The sequence below is a fragment of the Lithobates pipiens genome, unplaced genomic scaffold (assembly GCF_037356315.1).
Source record: "Lithobates pipiens isolate NorthernLeopardFrog02 unplaced genomic scaffold, aLitPip1_a1.2 Scaffold_3, whole genome shotgun sequence".
Lineage (NCBI taxonomy): Eukaryota > Metazoa > Chordata > Amphibia > Anura > Ranidae > Lithobates > Lithobates pipiens.
In genome coordinates, this window is record NW_027507790.1 from 173,233,406 (window position 1) to 173,254,288 (window position 20,883).

At 41.4% G+C, this 20,883-nt stretch overlaps 1 protein-coding gene across 1 annotated transcript in view; it reads right to left on the reverse strand.

The window, feature by feature from the left end:
* The window catches only part of LOC143940787 (low-density lipoprotein receptor class A domain-containing protein 1-like), a 46,507-nt gene that overhangs the window by 12,464 nt on the left and 13,160 nt on the right, over positions 1-20,883 (reverse strand). Inside the window, exons 2-6 of the mRNA XM_077462513.1 lie at positions 17,133-17,191; positions 14,952-15,018; positions 11,586-11,705; positions 9,076-9,219; positions 7,095-7,217 (exon numbers count right to left, since the gene is read on the reverse strand). Coding sequence (XP_077318639.1) covers positions 7,095-7,217; positions 9,076-9,219; positions 11,586-11,705; positions 14,952-15,018; positions 17,133-17,165 — 487 coding nt within the window. The 5' untranslated portion in view covers positions 17,166-17,191. The remainder of the gene's footprint in view (positions 1-7,094; positions 7,218-9,075; positions 9,220-11,585; positions 11,706-14,951; positions 15,019-17,132; positions 17,192-20,883) is intronic.

The following is a 20,883-nucleotide window of genomic DNA, read 5'->3' on the forward strand; positions in this document are numbered from 1 at the left end:
TTTTGGATTTTCAGTGAAGTTGTTCAATTTCTGTATAGGCGACAAAACTTTTCTCTGGCCAAATTTTGACATGTCTGTCTTGATTAAATGATAAATCTTTTTTCAGTGAAACTAATTTATTTCAGTGCATTAAACATCATCTGGGAGGGCTTTAGCTTTTCATATGAGCTATTTCTAACACCAATTGATTAATTAAAAGTCAGGTTGATAGCAGGAGTTTCTACAAAATAGAGAAGCGACAAGACTTTTGTCAGGGACTGTAGACCGTGGATACTTTTTTTCACACAGTGCAGCTATCTATATGCCCAAGCCGGGTGCGCCTATGGAAAGCCACTTGTGTCATTCCAGACTGAGTGCCACGTACAATACTCTTGGTCGGTTTCCCCTACTGCCACACAAACCTGTTTGAGGACAGTGAACTTTGTGCCTGGTTTACCACAAAAAGCCCCCCCCCCCCCTTTATTCCATCTAATCTTTGGAGGGCTGTGTGCGGTGACACTGGGTATTCCAGGTGATTGTGCTGTTTAAACTTTTTCTGTTGATTTACACAGGCCTCATTGTAGGCATGTACATCACTGGTCCAAGTCTTTCTGCACTAAGCACCTATCTCCCCCTGTTGAGGGCATGTGGCCGGGTATGGTTTAGGAGGGGGGGAGCACTAGCTTGTCCCCTCCCTTTCCTGACCTGCCGGGCTACATGCTTGGTTAAGGGTTTGGTATAGATTTGAGGGGGGAACCCCATGCAATTAAAAAAAAAAATTATGTGGGGGATCCCCTCCAAATCCATACTAGACCCATTTTTTTTTACATTTAGTTGTCAGCGGAGAACCCTGCTGACAGCTGATGACCCATCGGTCGTTAAGCACATGGCGACAGGCTTCCTGGCCCGCTCCTTAGCAACCTGCTATATACACAATGTTTAAATGGAAAAATAAAAAACACACATCACATGAAAAATCGCATCACAAGCACAGCACTTGCTTTTCTGGTGTGATTCATTGAAGTCTATTGCACACATAATGCAGGAAAAAAAAAGTCCCTGACCCTTTCCAAAAACACACCGGCTGCAAAACACATAAATGTGGACATGTGCCATAGGAAACCATGTTAAATGGACTGTATTGTATTTCTACAAACTGCAAAATGCACTAAAAAACGCATAGGTGTGAGCCTGGGGCAAAGCCTTATTTACATGCTTAGCAAAGTAGTGGTTTCTGCCCCTCCCCCCTTCTCCCTGCTCTGGATGACTCTATACAGGCTTTCAATTGGAGATAGGCAACCTGAAAGCAAATGGTTTTGACTCTGCTTTCTCTTTAGAAAACTCAGAAATGTTCTAAGAAATAAATGCTTTGGGACACCCGTGACACCCTTTGGTGCACCCTATATTATGCGTTTATTTAAAAATATATAAATATTTTATTTAAATAGTAAAACAGAAAGATATGTAATAGTATTTTTCTATGGTGAATTAGGGAAGCCGATGTCAGCTCAGCAAAGCTTTCTATGTGAATCATTCTCTTCTGTCACATGAGCAGTGGGAATACAATTAAGCCTAATATACCTGTGAATGTTAAGCAGCTGGATAGCAAAGACATGCAGAAACTCTGGAATAAAGCCTCACTGGTGGAGGCTTGGCTTTTCCATGCACAATGAGAGCGGGGCAAAGCTTTGTCCTGTGCAGCTAGAGTGTGTGTCTGACCACAGTTTTTTTTTTTTTTGCTAAATAAAAAAAAGGGCAAATATTTTGGGTATAAAATGCGTTTTCTTTGTTTCAATTTTGCAAATAGATAATCTTTCTTCATAAATTTAAACCAAAATGTATTCTGCTACATTGCTTTGGTAAAAAATAACCCAAAGAAGTGTATGTTATTTCGTTTATACGGTAGTAGGGCTGGGAAAAGTAAAGATTAATTCCTCGAATTAATCATAAATTTTTTGATCGATCAAAATTCTTTTGCTCGGTACTCACCTTTCCGCCGGCTTCCGGGTCTTCAGGGAGTTCTGTCAGAGATCCGGTGACGTCACGGACATCGACGTCACCAGACTCCGGTGACGTTGATGATGTCCGTGACGTCTCCGGGCAGCCTGGACAGTGATGGTAAATATGGATGTGGTTAACTGGGATCATTCAGTGAGCTAAGTGTAGGCAAATTTGATAACCTCCGTTTTTAAAATTGTAAAAAAAAACAACAAAATGTAAACACTCGGGTATGTCTGCGTGACTGGCTAAAGTGATGCCTACTTGCCTACTATAAAGTGACTGACAGTCAATATACTAGATACGTTTTATAATTAAAGTTACACTAACTTTCTACGTTTTTCTTAAAGTTTAATAAAATTTAATTTAAAAAACGTATTTGTGTGAACTGTGAAGTTAAGTCATGGATTGTGGAAACTAACTAGTGTCGGGTGATTGTATATAGTGTATACCAGATTACTAATGTGTACTAATGCAGAGTTGCAATGCAAGGAGATCAGCTAAAAGTAGTTGGATCTGTATGTGTATTATAATTAATTGAAATTAGTCGAATAATCAATTTAAAAAATCGACTAGTTTGTAGGAAAGTTTTAGAGTCCACAAACTATGGTATACATCTGAAAATCAATCAATCCTGATGTATTGACGGCCTATCTCCTTTCTTGAGACTCGAAAACACCAGGACAGTACAAATACCCCCAAATTACCTTTTTGGAAAGTAGACAGTCTGAAGAGCCACAATAGGCATGTTCTTGGGAGGATGTCATATGATGTCCTCCCAGAACAATGGGGTTTCCGCCCGACCGCCATTTTACAGTGGTGCGGGATGGAAGCAGTTAATTAGTCACCATGTTAATTGGTTAGTTAGTTATGTGGCTGCAAAGTAGTAAAACAGGTACTGATTGGAGGGAAAGGGATTCCAGAAACTTAATCCACCAACTAACACCCACTATTCTGTGAATGTAACTAGAGATGGGGGTTGTCATGCTGCACATGCACACACCAACCATATTTATTCCTGGGTGAGCCATAGTCCACTGGATGGCTGGAGGCCACCACTAGTATGGCTAACCCATGGGAATGGATGTTCGAGGATGTGGGAATTAAACAATTAAAATTTTTCTAAAGCTACAGAAGTCCTTTACACCCCTTTTCACACTGGATGCGTTTTTCAGGTACTTTAGCACTAAAAATAGCAAAAGAAAACCATCTGAAAAAAGCCTCAGCTGCAAACCCAGTGTGAAAGCCAGAGTGCTTTCACACTGGGGCGCTGCGCTGGCCGGGCGTCACAAAAAGTCCTGCAAGCAGCTTCTTTGCAGCGCTACAGGAGCGGTGTATTCACCGCTGCAGCAGCATTTTGCGGGCGGTTTTAACCCTTTTTCAGCCACTAGCGGGGTTAAAGCTAAAAATAGCACTGCTGTATTGCTGACGCCCAGGCGCTTTTAATGTGAAAGGGCTCTTAAGGTGGACTTGAACTCAAAACATGAAGATTTGCTCTGTAATAAGGAACATTTTGAAATTATAACTGTGTCAAGAAGTACCCTGAAAAATGTATCTTTATTTTGGAATTCCAAAAAATAGCCTTTCCTGGTGTGTGAGGTTGCCTAGGCTCCCATGTCTACAGCCTCATTGCTGTATATTTGCTATGGGTACACCCACTGTATAAACTTTGGTGATGTCAGTACTGTGCTGCTCACTGTTCTTGATGGTGGATTCTCCGACAAGGGGAGGCAAAACCCTGCCTCTACCAGGAGTCACAGCACAGAACAAGCCAAGGTGGGTCAATAACAGGAAAGATCAAGGGAGACCACAGGAAATGCTATTGACACCACTTCTTGCACTCTACATGCCTTTTTAGGCACATCTTCCTGAGTTCAGCACCTCTTTAAGGTGTCCAGTCTAGTCTAAACACTCTTTTAACCTTACTTACTCAGCAAAGAACTATTCACCCTAGACCCCCACGACATTCTATCCCCTTTATCGTCCAATCGGACCATAGGAAAACATTTAACACTTCTGGGATATCTGAATCCTTCCGGCAATACTATTCACAGCTTTATAACCTTTCGCGTGCAAACCCCTCCGATCGGTCCCCCCCCTCTCCCGACCCCACACTGGATTATATTATGGAAACTGCCTTACCCACTATTGATGATGCAGACGCGACATCCCTAGATGAGCCCCTAATTACTTCTGAATTTTTGCAGGCCATCAAAGCCCTTAAAGTGGGAAAATGCCCGGGTCCAGACGGCTTTACACCCCGGTTCTACAAGACATTTGCCCCACAACTTGCACCCCTTCTGACAAAGGCCTTTAATTCAGTAGACAGTCTTAACCTCCCCTCCAAGGAATCTTTATCTGCCAACATCTCTATTATCCCCAAGCCAGGCAAGGACCCTTCCCAATGCAGCAGCTATCGACCCATATCCCTGCTCAACATAGATATTAAGCTATTTGCGAAGGTTCTGGCTACCCGTCTGTCCCCTTTACTGCCTAAAATTATTCATAACGATCAAGAGGGGTTTGTCCCTGGCAGAGAAGCGAGGGACAACACCTCCAAGACGATACATCTTATCTCCCTGATCCAACGTAAAGGCCTGAAAGCTTGCCTCTTGTCTTTTGACGCTGAAAAGGCCTTCGATAGGGTCAGCTGGAGGTTCCTACGGCTGTCTCTACAACAACTTGGCCTCGGATCACCCTTCATCTCTAAAGTTATGTCCCTATATTCACGACCCTCGGCTGCGGTCCTAGTCAACGATACCACGTCGGCCCCCTTTGACATTGCAAACGGTACACGCCAGGGCTGTCCCCTGTCCCCCCTCCTCTTTGTCATCATTATTGAACACTTGGCATGTGCCATACGACAAAACCCCTCCATTCTAGGTATCCAAACTCCGTCTGCACATCACAAACTTTCCCTGTATGCTGATGACCTCCTTGTGTATGTTCAGAACCCACACACCTCCCTACCATCCCTACTCAGAGAATTTCAATGTTTTGGTCTCCATAGTAACTTCAAGATCAACATTGCTAAGACTGAAGCCCTTAACATATCCCTCACCCCCTCCACGCTGTCCCTTCTAAAATCCAATTTCTCATTCAAATGGCAGACCAAGGGGATCTCTTACCTAGGGGTTATTATACCCCCCAACCTGGCTAATTTGTTTTCCCTGAACTATATTCCCCTGCTTAACCGTATACGGAAGGACCTTGAGGAATGGGGGGGATCCCCCCCGCCCTGGTTCGGAAGGATTAATATTCTAAAGATGGACATCCTGCCCAAGCTCCTGTATTTATTCCAAACCATCCCCATTCAAGTCCCCAAATGTTTTTTCATCTCCCTGCGTTCGCTGGCCATCAGATTCATGTGGAACAGGGGCCTCCCCAGAGTTAAATTTAAACTGCTTACACTCCCGAAGACTATGGGGGGAACAGGCCTCCCTGACTTTGAGACCTACCATACGGCTGCTCACATGACTCGCATCATAGAATGGTTCCCCCGTCCTCCCTGCAAGGCCTCGGTGGCTGTTGAACAGGACCTTTCTCCTGTGGATCTCCGAGCTCTTCTATGGGGATACAATCAGGACTACCCTAGTATGACATCCTTATCCCCATTGACTTTGGCCTCCTTGAAATTATGGTATAAGACAGGGCTAAACGCCACCCTTTCCTCTGATCCGGGCCCCTTGACGTCCCTTTTTGACCATCCTGCCCTGCCACAAAGTACAGGGGCAGCTTCCCTAGGACCCTTTAGGTGTGCGGAGTGGCCACAAGCTCTCACTTTTGTACATCCCTCTCAGGGGACCCCGGTCCCCCTGACAGACTCTGGAGATTGGCTCACGGCCCTACAGGTGTCCGCATTTACCAAACGCCTACACTCCTCCTCTCAAATACACCGCAAGCTTACCAACTTTGAGGTATTGTGCTCGCTCCCAGAAACCCCCAAACACCTGCTATCCTCCTTATATAACTTGCTACAGACTTTAGCGCATGATCAGCTCCCATCTTATACTAGGCTGTGGTCTGCGGATTTGGGTGAAGACATCTCTGTGCCAGAATGGCAAACCTCTTTTCACGCACAAGTGGACCATCTCCTGCTACTCTCAAGAGAAGAACTATAAGCTACTGTCCAGATGGTACAAAGACCCTGCTACTTTACACAAAATCTTCCCATCTACGCCAGCCACCTGCTGGCGCTGTGAAGCCTCAGTCGGAACTTATATACATGTCTGGTGGGACTGTGAGAGGATTCGCCCCTTCTGGACACAGGTTTTTGACTGTTATAATCTTCTAGCTGATACTCCGGTTTCTATCTCCCCGAAAATTGCATTACTCTCCATACTGCCCGGGTCTATTAAATCGCAGAGACAAAGATTACTCCGCTTTTTTATGTCCTCTGCTAGGCAGCTGATACCTGCTTATTGGAAGACGACGACTACTCCCCCATTGTCGCGGTGGGTATCCATTATGAATGACAACATGAGAATGGAGGAGATGTTGGCACTGGACAATGACACTTACACCAAGTTTATATCTCAATGGTCGATCTGGCTCCGCTTCTCTTCCTCTGACACCTTAATGAAACAAATCCTGGACGCGTAGAGACGCTGTGGGCTCTCTCCTACCCTACCCCCCCCCCCTATCCCTATCTCTTCCCCTTCCCCCCATTTCCCTCTCCTCTCCTCTTACTATTCATTTTCCCCCTCTACCACTCTGTTCCTCTTTCTCTTGCTCCTCTCTTCCCTTTTCTCTTCTCTCTTTCTTTCTGTCTTCTTTGCAATATTAATTACACGTTGTCTCATGTATTAACCCATGAGTGTTTTTCCCTGCTGTGGCCTTGTGGATCGGGAATGGGATGTTTTCCATGTTTTCCAGACTTTCCGACGGGACCGACTGTGGCTGATAGTCATTAGCCGGACACCCGTGAATGTAATCCTGTTACTGTTCCTGCTTGTTTTTGCCTCATGATGGTTACTGTCTTATTGTTTTCAATTGAAATGTTCAATAAAAATATTTTCAACACTAACCTTACTCAGCAAGAAAAATATAATGTAAGTTTACAGTAATTCACTTTGCTCTACTTTGTTAATGAGTAATTTATTCAGTATTCACTGTACCTGATTCATCAGAACAATCCCCACAGTCATTTTTGTTGTCACACAGTTTGTCAGTATATGTCCATATTTTACGGTTTGCACATCTGAATACCAGTCCTTCTGGGAGGTTGTTAGGTAAATTGCCTGTGAGGTTTAGAAAACCAGATTAAAAGATAAAGGAGGAAAGCATTTAATATTTATAAAGAAAGTGTTTAAATATAATGATATTAATAACAAGTAAAAAAATCGAACATTTTCTGTATTTTCTTAGTCATGTAAATATGACATATAGCATGTTAATATTTTATAGTCTTCTATCCTGCCAGTAGATAGCGCTCTAGTCTGTTTATTACATATTCAATTATTTCAGCAGTTTACAGAACTCAGCTGTGACTCGTCCCCTTTCAGAGACCTCAGTAAAAGGGTAAAAACAGACAAAGTGAGTTGCAAAGCAAGCTTTCTTATTGTGGTGTTCCTACTGGTCTGTGTTCATGGGCTTCAGTTCACTTCAAATGGGTTTTGCATTCCCATACATGTCTATGGAAATGGAAAATGCACTTAAAACAGGCCAAATGCAGATCAGAATGAGATCCACTGCAGGTCAAATACATCACTATCAATGAATGATCTCAGAAGTATTGCAAACTGAATGCCATCAACACAAGCTGACAGCTAATCTATAGCACTTTGAGAATCCTTTGTCATGTATCAAATGTTTATTTGTAAAACAAGGAATATATATATATATTCAAAAACATATAAATACTGAAAAAACAACCAAAGTAAGTAATTCAAATTGACACTTTATTTAAAGTAGTTGTAAAGGCTGAAGGTTTTTTTATGCATGAAGGTAAAAAAAACCTTCTCTGTTTAGCTCCCCCCAATACTTACTCGAGCACCATCTTAATCCAGCGATGTGCAAGAGACCAGGGGCACTCCTGGGTCTCTCCATCCTCATTGGCTGACACAGAGCAGCAGGAGCAACTGGCTCCTGCTGCTGTCAATTGCTGGCAGTGAGGAGGGAGGCGGGTCAGAGCCGCTCTCTTTGTGTCTTATGGATCCACAGAGGCAGCTTGCTATGGGGATATTCAGCAAGGGGAGGGGCCAGGAGCACCGGCGGGGGACCCGAGAAGAGGAGGATCAGAGGTGCTCTGTGTAAAGCCAGTGCACAGAGCAGGTAAGTATAATATGTTTATTGAGCATTTAATATCAAAGATGTGCAACAAATTACAATAAAATGTAGACTCCATACAATTTTAAGAGTAGTACAGACACAATCAGTGCAAAGACCATCCATAAAAAAGGTAAGCCAATGCCTAAACAAGGTGAGGCAATTATTCACAGCTAACAGTAAACCATCCTGGTATCTTGTCATATAAATGAAGAAAGAAGCAAGTGCGCCTTGGTGGGGCCATTGGTAGTGTCTCAATAATGGCCATCTAGCTCAATGTATGGCACATCTATACAAAAATATTATCAATGCCATAGTTTCCATTCTGTATTCTACACACTAGTTTTGGTTGCAGCTCCACATTCAGGTTTTACTAGAAACGTATTCTGTTGATAAACAGATAGATTTATGTTTCTGGAAAAGTAAAGTTTCACTTAATACAGGGGTGCCATAGAGAGTGGCTGTGGCTATTAAAGGGCCAGTTTTGCAATGGAGACTCTCCCAATTTGTACAGTTACAACACAACCATGAATGATAGGATTATAACACAATCTAGGCTCTGGGTCTTTCCTAAATATGACATACAGCTGCTGGGCTACACTGCTTCAAAATTTTTAACTGTATTTATTAGAAACAATCAATCCTCATGAAAGGTTCTTTGACAGGCTTTTTGGCTAGACTTTAATTTAATTCCTTCCAGTGTATCAGTGCACATAATATTGCAATTGTACAATTTGCATTATTACATGCCCAGGATCTGTTTTCGTCACTCAATCATAAGATTAGTACATAGTGAGAATGTCTTTTAAAAATCGAATCTTTAAAGCATACTACAATATGTTCTAGATTCATCTTCTCCATTGACGCAGTCCACCTGCCCGTCACAAAGTGCTGATGGTCCTATACAAGTTCTTCGATCATCACACAGGAAGCCAGCCTTACCGAGGGAGGTTCTGCACTCTCGAGTATATACATCTGAAAAAGATGATATGTGATTGTCATAAACCAGTAATCCCATACACAAATATCTATTATTATTATAGGTATTATTTATATTACTGTTACATAATGCTATACTATCGGAACATCAGTTTGCAGAATTTAGTACAGCCAGAAATCAGGTTCGACCTACGTTCGGTCAATTCATCATTGCATGAATATCCAAGCATATATTATTTTATCTTTCTATTTGCCCTCTTTTATTTTAATGTTTTTTTGGTAACAGAAACATTTTGCACCTTGAAATACTAAAGGCCTGTACTATAAGTGTATGGGGGGCCCAAAGCTCTTGCATTGCCTTAAGCCCCTAGTCTCCCTTTCCTTATTCTATCTCTAACCTTCTCCTCCTCACATCTGAGCTTACTGTCGCAAAATTTTTGGATTTTGCACTCTGAACAACAATTACAATGTACTTATGAGAATAAAAAATAACCTAATTAGCAAATGGTAGTGTAATAATCATGTCTGCCACCTGTATGGAGGGTAAGCTATCAGTTTTTTTTATAGTATGAACCCTGGTGTGGGACTCTTCAATCTTTTATTCTTTTTCCTGAAATACTTAGACAAAATTTGGGAATTCAGCATTTAAACGTTTTTTTTGGTCTCCATTTAAACTTTTTTAGTGATTGTGAAGGATTTTTCTATCAAATCTATGGGACAAAAATGGCCGTAATCTTGCTTGCCTCTGGGGGTGTAAGATAAGCTTCACTTCCTCTACTCCCCCAGGATGTGAATCTGTGGTAGACCTGTTCACACTCACCACCATGACTGTAAATTTAGGAGGGTAGGACATTGTTATATGTGTTGACAACTTTCCCCCTAATGGACCAGTACTTTTTGTGATTGCGGGCATACTCTTACTGTGACACGTGTTTTTAGCAATCAAAGGGAGTTTTTTCACTATGATAACATAGCTCTTTGACCTAATCATAACATTTTAATTACATCAGTACATCACATACAGACAACCAAACTGTGACAAGGCATATTAACTCCTCGTTCACACAGGTGTATTTAACCACTTCAATACCAAGCACTTTCACCCCTTTCCTTCCCAGGCCAATTTTCAGCTTTCAGCGCTCTTGTAATTTCAATGAGAATTGCGCGGTCATGCAACACTGTACCCAAATGAAATTTTTATCATTTTGATCACACAAATAGAGCTTTCTTTTCGTGGTATTTATTTATTTTTTGCGCTATAAGTGAAAAAACGAGTAGAAATTTTGAAAAAAAAGCTATATTTTTCTACTTTCTATTTTAAAAGAAATTCAATAGAATCACATTTTGGCATAAATTTAAGCCAAAATGTATTCTGCTACATGTCTTTGGTTAAACAAAATCCTGTTAGGTGTATAATAATTGGTTTGTGTTATCACGGACAGATTAACGCAGATGATCACAGACATATGTGTGCAGATGATCATTGGGACAGTTGATTTTACTGTTACATATGTGGGGGACAGGTGTTTTTACTGTGTGGGGACATGTGTGTAGTGACAGTGTTTTGGGACACTATTTTGGAGACATGTATGTGGTGATAGTGTTTTGGGGACACTGTGTGGGGACACTGGGCTGGTGATCAGTGTGTAAAAATCTGTAAAAAACAGCTCATACTCACTGATTATCGGCCGTATGCAGTGATTCGCTCTCCTCACTGACAACTTCCGTGTGAGGAGAGGAGACCCGATCGCCCAGCAACCGGCTCTCTATTTATGTCAAATGATGGCTGTGATTGGACACAGTCATCATGTGATCAGGAGGGCCAATCACAGAGCTCTCCTGCCGGTTGGAGAACGCATCGGGATTGCGCCACTGCATGGGCACGTGCGCACATGATCCCCCTCCTTTTGAAGGACATTCCTGAATGTCCACTCAGGAGGAGGAAGTGCCCACCCAGCTGTATATGTGCAGTGGCCAGGTGGAAGGTGGTTATTTGTACACCTGTGTGAGGAACGTAGGGATGCACAGGCGGTATGAGCCTCCCCGTGCAGGCAGTCCCATTCATGTTAATTGGGATGCAGTGTCTGTACGGACACAACTACTGCATCTGCTACTGCGACCCAGTTGACATGAATGCAACTGCACGCACGGGGATGCATAGGACCTCTGTGCATCCTTGCACAGGTGTATGCTTCAGTACGCCATTCTGAATGAGACCTAACACTTTACAATAGCTAGTAAGCTACAGATTCACCCTAGTTGCCCTGCTATCTGGAGTTGAAATGTCATAAATAGCGGAAGGCACAAAATTAGAATTGTGCTTTCTCGCAATTGCAGCTTTATATGTTGGGCATGATGTCCTGACTACCTTTTCGAAAAGACAAATAATACAGTTTGCTTACTTCCATTCTTTGGAATTCCAAAGATGACTCCCAACGTGATAAAGGCAGAAATTGCTCCAAGGGCGAGTAGCACCATTCCACTGATACAAAAACATTTTCGCTTGAAACAACAGGTGCAGTCTGTAAAATATGCCATTCATTCCATTAGACTTTAGTTACAAAAGATACCTTTTTTCCATGTTCCTGTTATCTGAGATGCTTGATGGTTAACACAGATAATGGAAATAGGAAATTGTTTTAGTGTAGAATAGATCATATGATAAGCAAAATAAACAAATGGAATGCTGATTATATTTTTTTTATGCAGGTTCAACAAATTACCTAAATACAAGTGAAATGTCAAGTACATCAAAATTATTCATGTGCAAACACCAATCTTTTAATATATTACCGAACGATCATTAAATGTTCTCAGAGACGTTGGATGACATCTCCTGATCCATCCAATCAACTGGTTTAGGTGAGAAGCTATTGTTTGGTGTATCATCAAAACTGTCTAAAAGTGGCTGGATCGTGTCTGCACTATAGTGTCTATAGTCAGTTTTAAGCTGGTCACATAACATAATTGAAAAATCCTATTTAGAACTAAAAATCTAATAATAAAGGGGAGCGCACAGAATACCAATGTGTAAAAATGAAAATGTGTAAATCAGACAAAATAAGACATGAAACAATATTTCTCTATGCGAAATCTTCAATAGTAAATAAATCTATCAATGTGTTCTCCAAATGCAATACCACCACCTACTAGATTGGAGCTACCCGGTTAATGCCCCATGCACACTTCAGCATTTTGTAGCTTGAAGCTCAAAGCTCCAGCATCCCATGTACTTCAATGGACACTGTTCATATATAGTATGAGAGCTCAGACACCTGTAGGTGGATGCCGAAAGCTACATGAGCAGATTTGGAAGCAGATTTGAGCATTTTTGGCCCCATAGACTTCAATAGGAATGCCAGAAAATGCTCGAATTGAGCATTTTCAGGCAGTTTTTCAGGCATTTTGTGCATTTCAGAACTGGTCTTCTCCCCCTGGTGCTTTCCATTGGCTAAACCAAGAATGCCTGAATCTTGAATATACATGTAAGGTGCTTGTAATATGATTCTAGAACATTTGTTTTAGTGATAAAGCACTCAGTAATCCCCTCTCCATGGAATCTAACTTGCTTCTCTCTATTTTCTTATTTTCTTATTATTTTCTTACATTATTGTACCAGTATAGAAATTTGCAATGCACTGAAAAAAGGAAAGAGGCCGCAAAACTTATGTAAACTAGTAACAGATCACAGCCACAATCCACATTTCCAAAGTGTCACATAGTATTGGGCTTGCGCCAGTGAGTGCAAAATCTGGTGCAGCTGTGCATGGTGGCAGCTTGTTCAATTAAGCTTTGACGAAAAATTCTGGAAGCTGATTGATTTGTTTTCAGAGCTGCACCAGATTTTGTACTCTCCAGTTTTAGTAAATCAACCCAGTGTGTCCCTAAAAGCTTACTGGTGCATTTCATCTCCTGGAGTATTAAGTGATACAAATCAATGATTTATTTGTTAGTAAGCTTGCACATAATGATATGGGCTATTGTTTCAGGTTTAATTTTGTTTAGTTTGCACATTTTATTTTTACATGTTATTGTGTGTGCTGTCTTTTATAAAAATCTCTTTTAGATTTACTAATGGCTGTGTAGTGTCAAGGACTATCTGACTGGACATAAATTGACTGTTTGGGTAGGCCGTTTTTTATAAAAATCAAAGACATGTATATAAAAATTGTACAGTCAGGATGTAAAATGTGGCATCTTTAAAAATACAGCCAACTATAGTCTAAAAAAATATATTTTTTAAAGTGCAAACTTAAATTTAAAGGGCAAACTTAATTATAAGAAATGTCCCATTACCCTAATAACACAGCCATTTAAAGCGGTCTTAAATTATCATTTTTGTCTCCTTACAGTCATTAAAATTAAGAATCTTTGAGGGCAACCTAAGCCTTGGTTATATGCAAAAAGTCAACCAATGCTTCATACTGAATTTTTAAAATTCAAATTCCTGCCTGAAGGTGCCTATAGACATTAGAGCACTTACAGTCAGATCAAGGAATGTTTATATGTATAGTATGTAGGTCTCCCCAGTGAAGAAAGTGAAGAAGAATTGATTAACCAGAATATTTTATTGTTTTCCTTGGTAGCAGCCATTTGCCTATGGTGATCACCCTCAGCTCTCCATAGGCAGCATTAAAGGCTAAGTTCACCTTTGTTCACTTTTTTTTTCTCTAATATCCAGGTCCCCTATGTACCAAAATAGCAACATTGTACTTCTTTTGCAAAAAAAAAAGCTTTCCATTTTTTCTGCACACGTTTACTTCACTGTCCTCATGGCTGTTTGAAAACACGTGTCTCCATTACTGCTGCCTCACATCCTGGGCAGACTTCAGGTCATGACTCAGGAAGGAGTTGAACAGTTGACCTCATTAGCACACACTCTGCATCATCTACCCTCAGCTGGTCAACTCCTTCCTGCGTCATGACCTAAAGTCTGTCCAGGAAGTAAGGCAGAAGTAATCGAGCAGTGTTTTCAAACAGCCATAAAGAGAGTGTTGTATAATAAATGGAAAGCTGTTTTATTTTTGCAAAAGAAGTACATTAAGCTATATTGGTTGATAGGGGAGCCGAAATTTAGAAAAAAAAAGTTGAACAAAGGTGAACTTAGCCTTTAAGTTCACCCAGTGCAAACCTGCATGTTTATACAACAATTCTTTGTAATAGTGATTGTTGCTGGTGCAGATTATGTATATAACAAAAAGAAGCATAGCCCGTTTCTACAAAACAAGTGCTCATGTAATGGCAAAATAGTTAAATACCCTCAATGGATAAAGAAAGAAGCAAATTAAGGCTACAGCTGCTACCATATAGCCTGCCAAATGGCAGGTGATACATGTATTTTTGTTTTATATGTTGTAGATTGTGTTTGAACAACTGGTGGCCATCTAGTTTATATAGGCACCATAAAGAGTAGGCACAATCAGATACACCAAATTCATTAGCTCAGTTCTACTATAAATAGTCTGCTCAGACTATGATTAAATATTCTCTAGAAGGCTAGAGAATATGGTAAATGGTCCCATCTATGCAAATGTTGAACAAGGATGCTAATTGTATATATATAAAATGCAGATTATCTTAGACAACTATCCAAATATTTTAAAGAGCATTTTTAGGTGACAGTATTTTGGCATTATAGCTCTTCCCGGGATTAGAAGGATGAGGCTACATACATGTGTACTGCCATGCTTTCTATGCTAGGTCTGCATTTTAGCATGTGTATGTTGCTTTCTGTGCTACATGCAAATATAAATTCTGCAATATTTTACCTCTGTTATGATGAAATGTCATAGATCTTCTGGAATCAAATGTTGACACTGAGAATGTGTCATAATCCTGTTAGGGATGCAACAAGTAAAAGTTGGTGAATACATTTAACATGGAACTCAATGCTGGTTTATAGTATAATTCTGTTTCATAGGTTTGTTTGTTTGAAAGTTACAGCATAACATTTAATTTATTCAGGAAAGTAATTTAAGGCCATCAGATACGTGTAGCAGTTGGGAAGCTGCAAAGCAAAGGGCTACCAAATAGGTAAGTATAGAACCTCTTCTATCACAGGTATGTAGGTATACATGTGCTGCCAGGGTCATTGTTTGCTTTACTAATGCAGCAGGTAAAATAATACATGACCCTGTCCAGATAAATATTGAAATATTTGGATGTTTGGACTGTTAATTCTCCATATTAACCAGTGAGATGCATCAGGGCCAGCAAAGCTTGATACATTCCCAATAGCTAGGATAATTTGCCACAAATGTGTGGCAGTATTAAATTGTAAGTCTAGTAACTTGCACATTTTCACTGGCAAGTTATACACTTGCAGGGTACTTGAAGCAAAAGTTCTAATTCACACCTTTCCAATTTATAGCAAATTTGCGTGGCTAGTCTCTAGCAAAAGCAAAGTCTGGGATCACTGTCGGCTACCTCCTGTTTCACTTTAGGCACTTAGAATCATCTGTACAGTATTCCTTAGGCCTTATGCACACAGACAGTTTGAGGTATATGCTTTAGTGTATAAACACAGATTTTTTTCCCAGGCAGCCGCAAGTGGAAAGTACAACTGGACAATGGAGTGAATGGCTGTACATGGCCATACTGACACCATTGGTTGCTGCAAACAAAAGCATACGTGTATGATGCACTCCCCAACATTAGGTGAATATATCATGTTTTTGACAATGCACTGCAGCATCGGCATATACCCAAGTGTGGCTGCATAGAACTATTTACTTCTATGGCTGGGTATAAATGCCACCTGCAGCTCCCTGGGCAGGGAAAAGTACTGAGACTTTACACTAGAGCATATTTTAGGCTCAAACCAACTGTGTGCTCAAACCAGCCCCTCCTTACATCTGTTTCCCCAGCGGAGTCCCTCCTTACATCTGTGTCCCCAGTGGAGCCCCTCCTTACATCTCTGTCCCGAACTGAGTCCCTTCCTTACATCTGTGTCCCTAAGCGGAGTCCCTCCTTACATTTGTGTCCCGCAGCGGAGTCCCTCCTTACATCTGTGTCCCCAACGGAGCCCCTCCTTACATCTGTGTCCCCAGCGGAGCCCCTCCTTACATCTGTGTCCCCAGTGGAGCCCCTCCTTACATCTGTGTCCCCAGCGGAGTCCCTCCTCACATCTGTGTCCCCAAGCAGGGTCCTCCTCACATCTGTGTCCCCACGTCTGTCTCTCCCCAGCTAGTTCCTGGCTTTCTCTGTGTGTTCAGTGGAGTGGGGAGGGGCCTCCCCTCTCCACTTAACACAAGGAGATTAGTCTTCACAGCGGCCATCTTTTTGTAGCCCGCCAGAAGTGACTTTGTTCCTACAATCTTTGTTCTCACACTGAGAGTAACTGTGAGGGCTTACAGTGTTCTGGTACCACCAACACCTAAGGCCCAATTTTCTGTATACAGGGCCTGGGGACCCTCACGCCATTTTTTTTAAAATCTGGGTGCAGGGTTTCCCTTAATATCCATACCAGACCCAAAGGGCCTGGTAATGGACTGGGGGGGGGGGGGATGCCGTTTTTTTCAATGATTTTTATCTATATTGCCAGGACCCGACGCTACATTACAGCCACGAGTAGTTTTAAATGACATTTTTTCCTTTAGAAATGTAATTTTGCTGTGGTATTGTTCTAAACATGGGAAACACAAGCATACTAAGGACCTCCCCAGGCACAATATTTAAAGGAATATTTCATTTTTAATGTTTCACTTTAAGTATTATTAAAATCACTGCTTCCAAAAAAAACGGCCATCTTTAAAACTTTTTTTGCATTGATACATGTCCCTTGGGTCAGGACACGGGCTCCCAAACACTCTTTATGGCAATAACTTGCTCAGCTCATCCCTAATCCTCAGCTATGCAGGACAGTCTTAGGTCCTCCGTCATGGTGGGTTCAGTAAAAATTCCATTGGGTATGAAATGCTACAGATGTTTTTCTGTCATACATATCTTACCTGGTGCTCAGGGTACACTCTGTTTGATGGCATTATGCAGCTGGCTCCAGGCTGGTACTCTAGGACAGCAATTGAAATAAATACACATTGAATTAATATTTGCCGTCATATTCTTTTTCTGGTTTACATAACTGACTTGTTTTTTATGACTAAGAAAAACCACAATGGAAAGACAAACAACACATTGTACCCGGACAATACAAATGTGACTTGGAGACATTGTTTTCATTGTAAATGCCATTGTGAAATGATTGTGGTCAGGTATACATATATTATCACTGACAGAAATCAGATCAGCACAGCACAGGCAGTAACATGATTGAGGGCAATACAGGGAACTTATGAAATGTGTACGTAGTTGAAAGTACCATGTAAAATGAATTGGTTCTTGTTTAATCAGCTAATATTTTCTCATGGGACACCTCAGTTTGTATTACACACTAATAGATATGTAATTACTCCACAAACCTATAATTTCTACAACTGCCAACGTCTAATTTCTTGTTTATTCATGGTTCATTTCCTAACTGATGCATTGCTTCCAAAAGTCTACAGAAACCCTAAAGGGTAAGCAAACGTTCCCACAAAGTGAAGCTGCTCTGGGGCCAGTGACTGGCTTCTTGATCCAACATTATTGCCTATGCAGTTCGGCTTTATAGACTTCCATGGGGCTGGTAGACATAAAGGTGCCAAGACTTATACCATCCCTATAGAAATCTATGGGGCCAAACTGTACAGACATCAGCTCAAGATGTTGGCGGAAGAATGTAAGCAATGCTGCAAAGCTCAGAGTGATATTTGGGTAAGTATAAAGATTTTAAGGGGCGGGAGGGCAAGCTAGACCCCCCTGGAGGGTGGCAAAAGGCTAGTGAGATTGTATGGGAAGTGTTCTTACACTTTCAAGCAGATCTCCAAATACACTATTGAAATGCATATATTGGAGCTGTTTTCCATTCATTCCAGAGACATACACAGCACCATCAATTAGTACAGCCAAGCTGGAGACCTGATTTTTCTCTACTGCAGTTTAGCAACATAGCAAGGTTACCTCCCTGCCCCTAGACTGTGACTGGACAGTGAATGAGGAACAATAGACTGATGAGGTTATCGCTCTACTGTCTGCTGCTGCATTTAAAAAAAAAAAACCCTTAGACCCCTTTCACACTGAGGCAGTTTTCAGGTGTTTTAGCGCCTGAAAAGCACCTGAAAATTGCCTCTTATTTGTTTGACTTGGTGCTTTCACACTGGGGCGGTACGCTTGCGGTGGGGGGTTGTAGAAAAAGTCCTGCAAGTAGCATCTTTGAGGCGTGTTTGGAGCGCTGTAAAAAACGCTCCAAAAATGCCCCTTCCCATTGAAATGAGTAGGCAGTACTTCCGAAGCGCCTTAAAAGTGATTTGAAAGAGCCGCAAAAAGCCTGAAAAGCAACCTGCTAGTGGCCAAAAACCGCAGCTAAAGCACTGCAAAAATGACCGGCGCTTTAGCAACTGTATTAGCAGTGCTTCCGTGTGAAAGAGGAACATAAAACAAAAAAATGTAAAGAAAAAACAAAACAAAAAAAACAGCACAAGGGACATTACTTACCTTCAGTGAGATATGTCCCTTGTGCTGCTGAGTCCTATTTTGACCCCCATCCCAGCCACTTTCATTTTTGGTGTGGTGGGGGTTAATAGAACTAAGGGGCTATGAAAGGCACTTGTCAAGCCTGTCTAACTATGCCTGCCCTTTCCGCCCATCTCCTCCTAACTACAACTTCTATGAATGAAATGAAACAGGATGTATGAATGGTGGGAGCAGATCCCCTCCTTTCAATAATCCGCCTACCCTCCTTTCATAGATCCAATTTCATTGATGAAAACTGTGGAAAAAAAAAACTATCAATTTCATTGATAAAAACTGTGGAAGCTGCTTCTATGAATTGAAGAACTGGACGGAAAGGACAGGCATCTTTCATCCTGTCACAAAACTATATAAAAACATTTTTTTCCTCAGTTTAGGCCAATATGTATTCTTCTACATATGTTTGGTAAAAAAAAAATCGCAATAAGCGTATATTGATTGGTTTGCGCAAAAGTTATGGCGTCTACAAAATAGGGCATAGTTTTATGGCATTTTTATTATACATTTTTTTTTTACTAGTAATGGTGGTGATCTGAGATTTTTATCGGGACTGTGACATTATGGCGGACACGTCTGACAATTTTTGTGTTCTAACTGAAGGGGGGATGGGACTGTACAGGGGATATGACAGATCGCTATTCATACTCTCTCATACTTCATATTCTGTATGAACAGACAATCTGTCTGTTCTCCCCTTCAGAGAACCATAAACTGTGTGTTTATACACACAGATCCCGGTTCTCCGTGTGCCCCAAGCGATCGCGGGAGCCTAGCGGTGATCGTGACCGCCGGGCACTAGCATCGGCTCCGGGGGCACGCCTGGCACACTGCGGCAGGTGGTCGGCAAGTGGTTAAACACTGTAATGCATAAAGTACATAAAAAGGGGACATTTTGGGAGGAGGAGCCTCATTAGAGAGTCCTCTAACACAGTGTTCCTCAACTCCAGTCCTCAAGGCACCCCAACAGGTCATGTTTTCAGGCTCCCCATTATTTTGAACAGGTGATTTGATCAGTTTCACTGCCTTAGTAATTACCACAGCCGTTTCATCTGAGGGAAATCCTAAAAACATGACCTGTTGGGGCGCCCTGAGGACTGGAGTTGAGAAACACTGCTCTAACATTTGAACAAAAATGTCACAACGGTACCACATCCTACCAAAAAGTTACACAAAAAGACCCTATAAGCTAACTAAAGGACTTTAATGGTACCAATGAATTTGGTAGTAGAGGAGCTGCACCAACATATTGAGGGAGGGGGGGGGGGAAGACAGAGTGGGCCTTCTCCCTTAATCACCAGCCTACCTATTACCCCTAGACCATATCCACTGCAGATACCTACCTTTGATTATTGGAAACACATTTAAGATAATTAATCGCAATACGCACTCTGGCAAGTTAAGCCTAGATATTAATATCTCTCCCATCCTCTGGAATTCCCTACCCCAAACCGAATATCTCCTACTCTGCTTGCTTTTAGACAATCCCTGAAAACCCAGCAGAGAAGCCTATCCGGCCCCTACCTAACAACTGTACTTTTAATTTCTCCATCAGATCATCCTCCACGGCTATTACCTTTTGTATCACTTGACCCTCCCTCCTAGATTGTAAGCTCTAATGAGAAGGGCCCTCTGATCCCTCCTGTATTGAATTGTATTGTAACTGTCTGCCCTCATGTTTTAAAGTGCTGTGCAAACTGTTGGCGCTATATAAATCCTGTATAATAATAATATTTAAGAAGTATAATGCATCTTGCATCAGTACATGTATATTATCACCTGCTCTGTGTAATACATGTAGCCAAAATGGCTCAGAAGCTGGTGGTGGAATGCTGGTGTCCTATAGAACGTACAGCATCCCATACATAAATACTCTTATATTTTCTAAAACCATAACAAAAAGAGACACCACCAACAATAAACAAATATTAATAATAACTGGCAGCGTGCATAACAGCATGTAAAATATAAAACTAGTGAATGAAGCAAAATAAAACATGAAACAATGGTCTGTATCTCTATGTGCATTCTTCAGTAGTAAATAAATTTACTTATGTGTATCATACAGTATTCCTGATGCAATACCACCATCTACTTGTAGGCAGGTAGTGGGTAGTACTGCCCCAACAGGAAGTT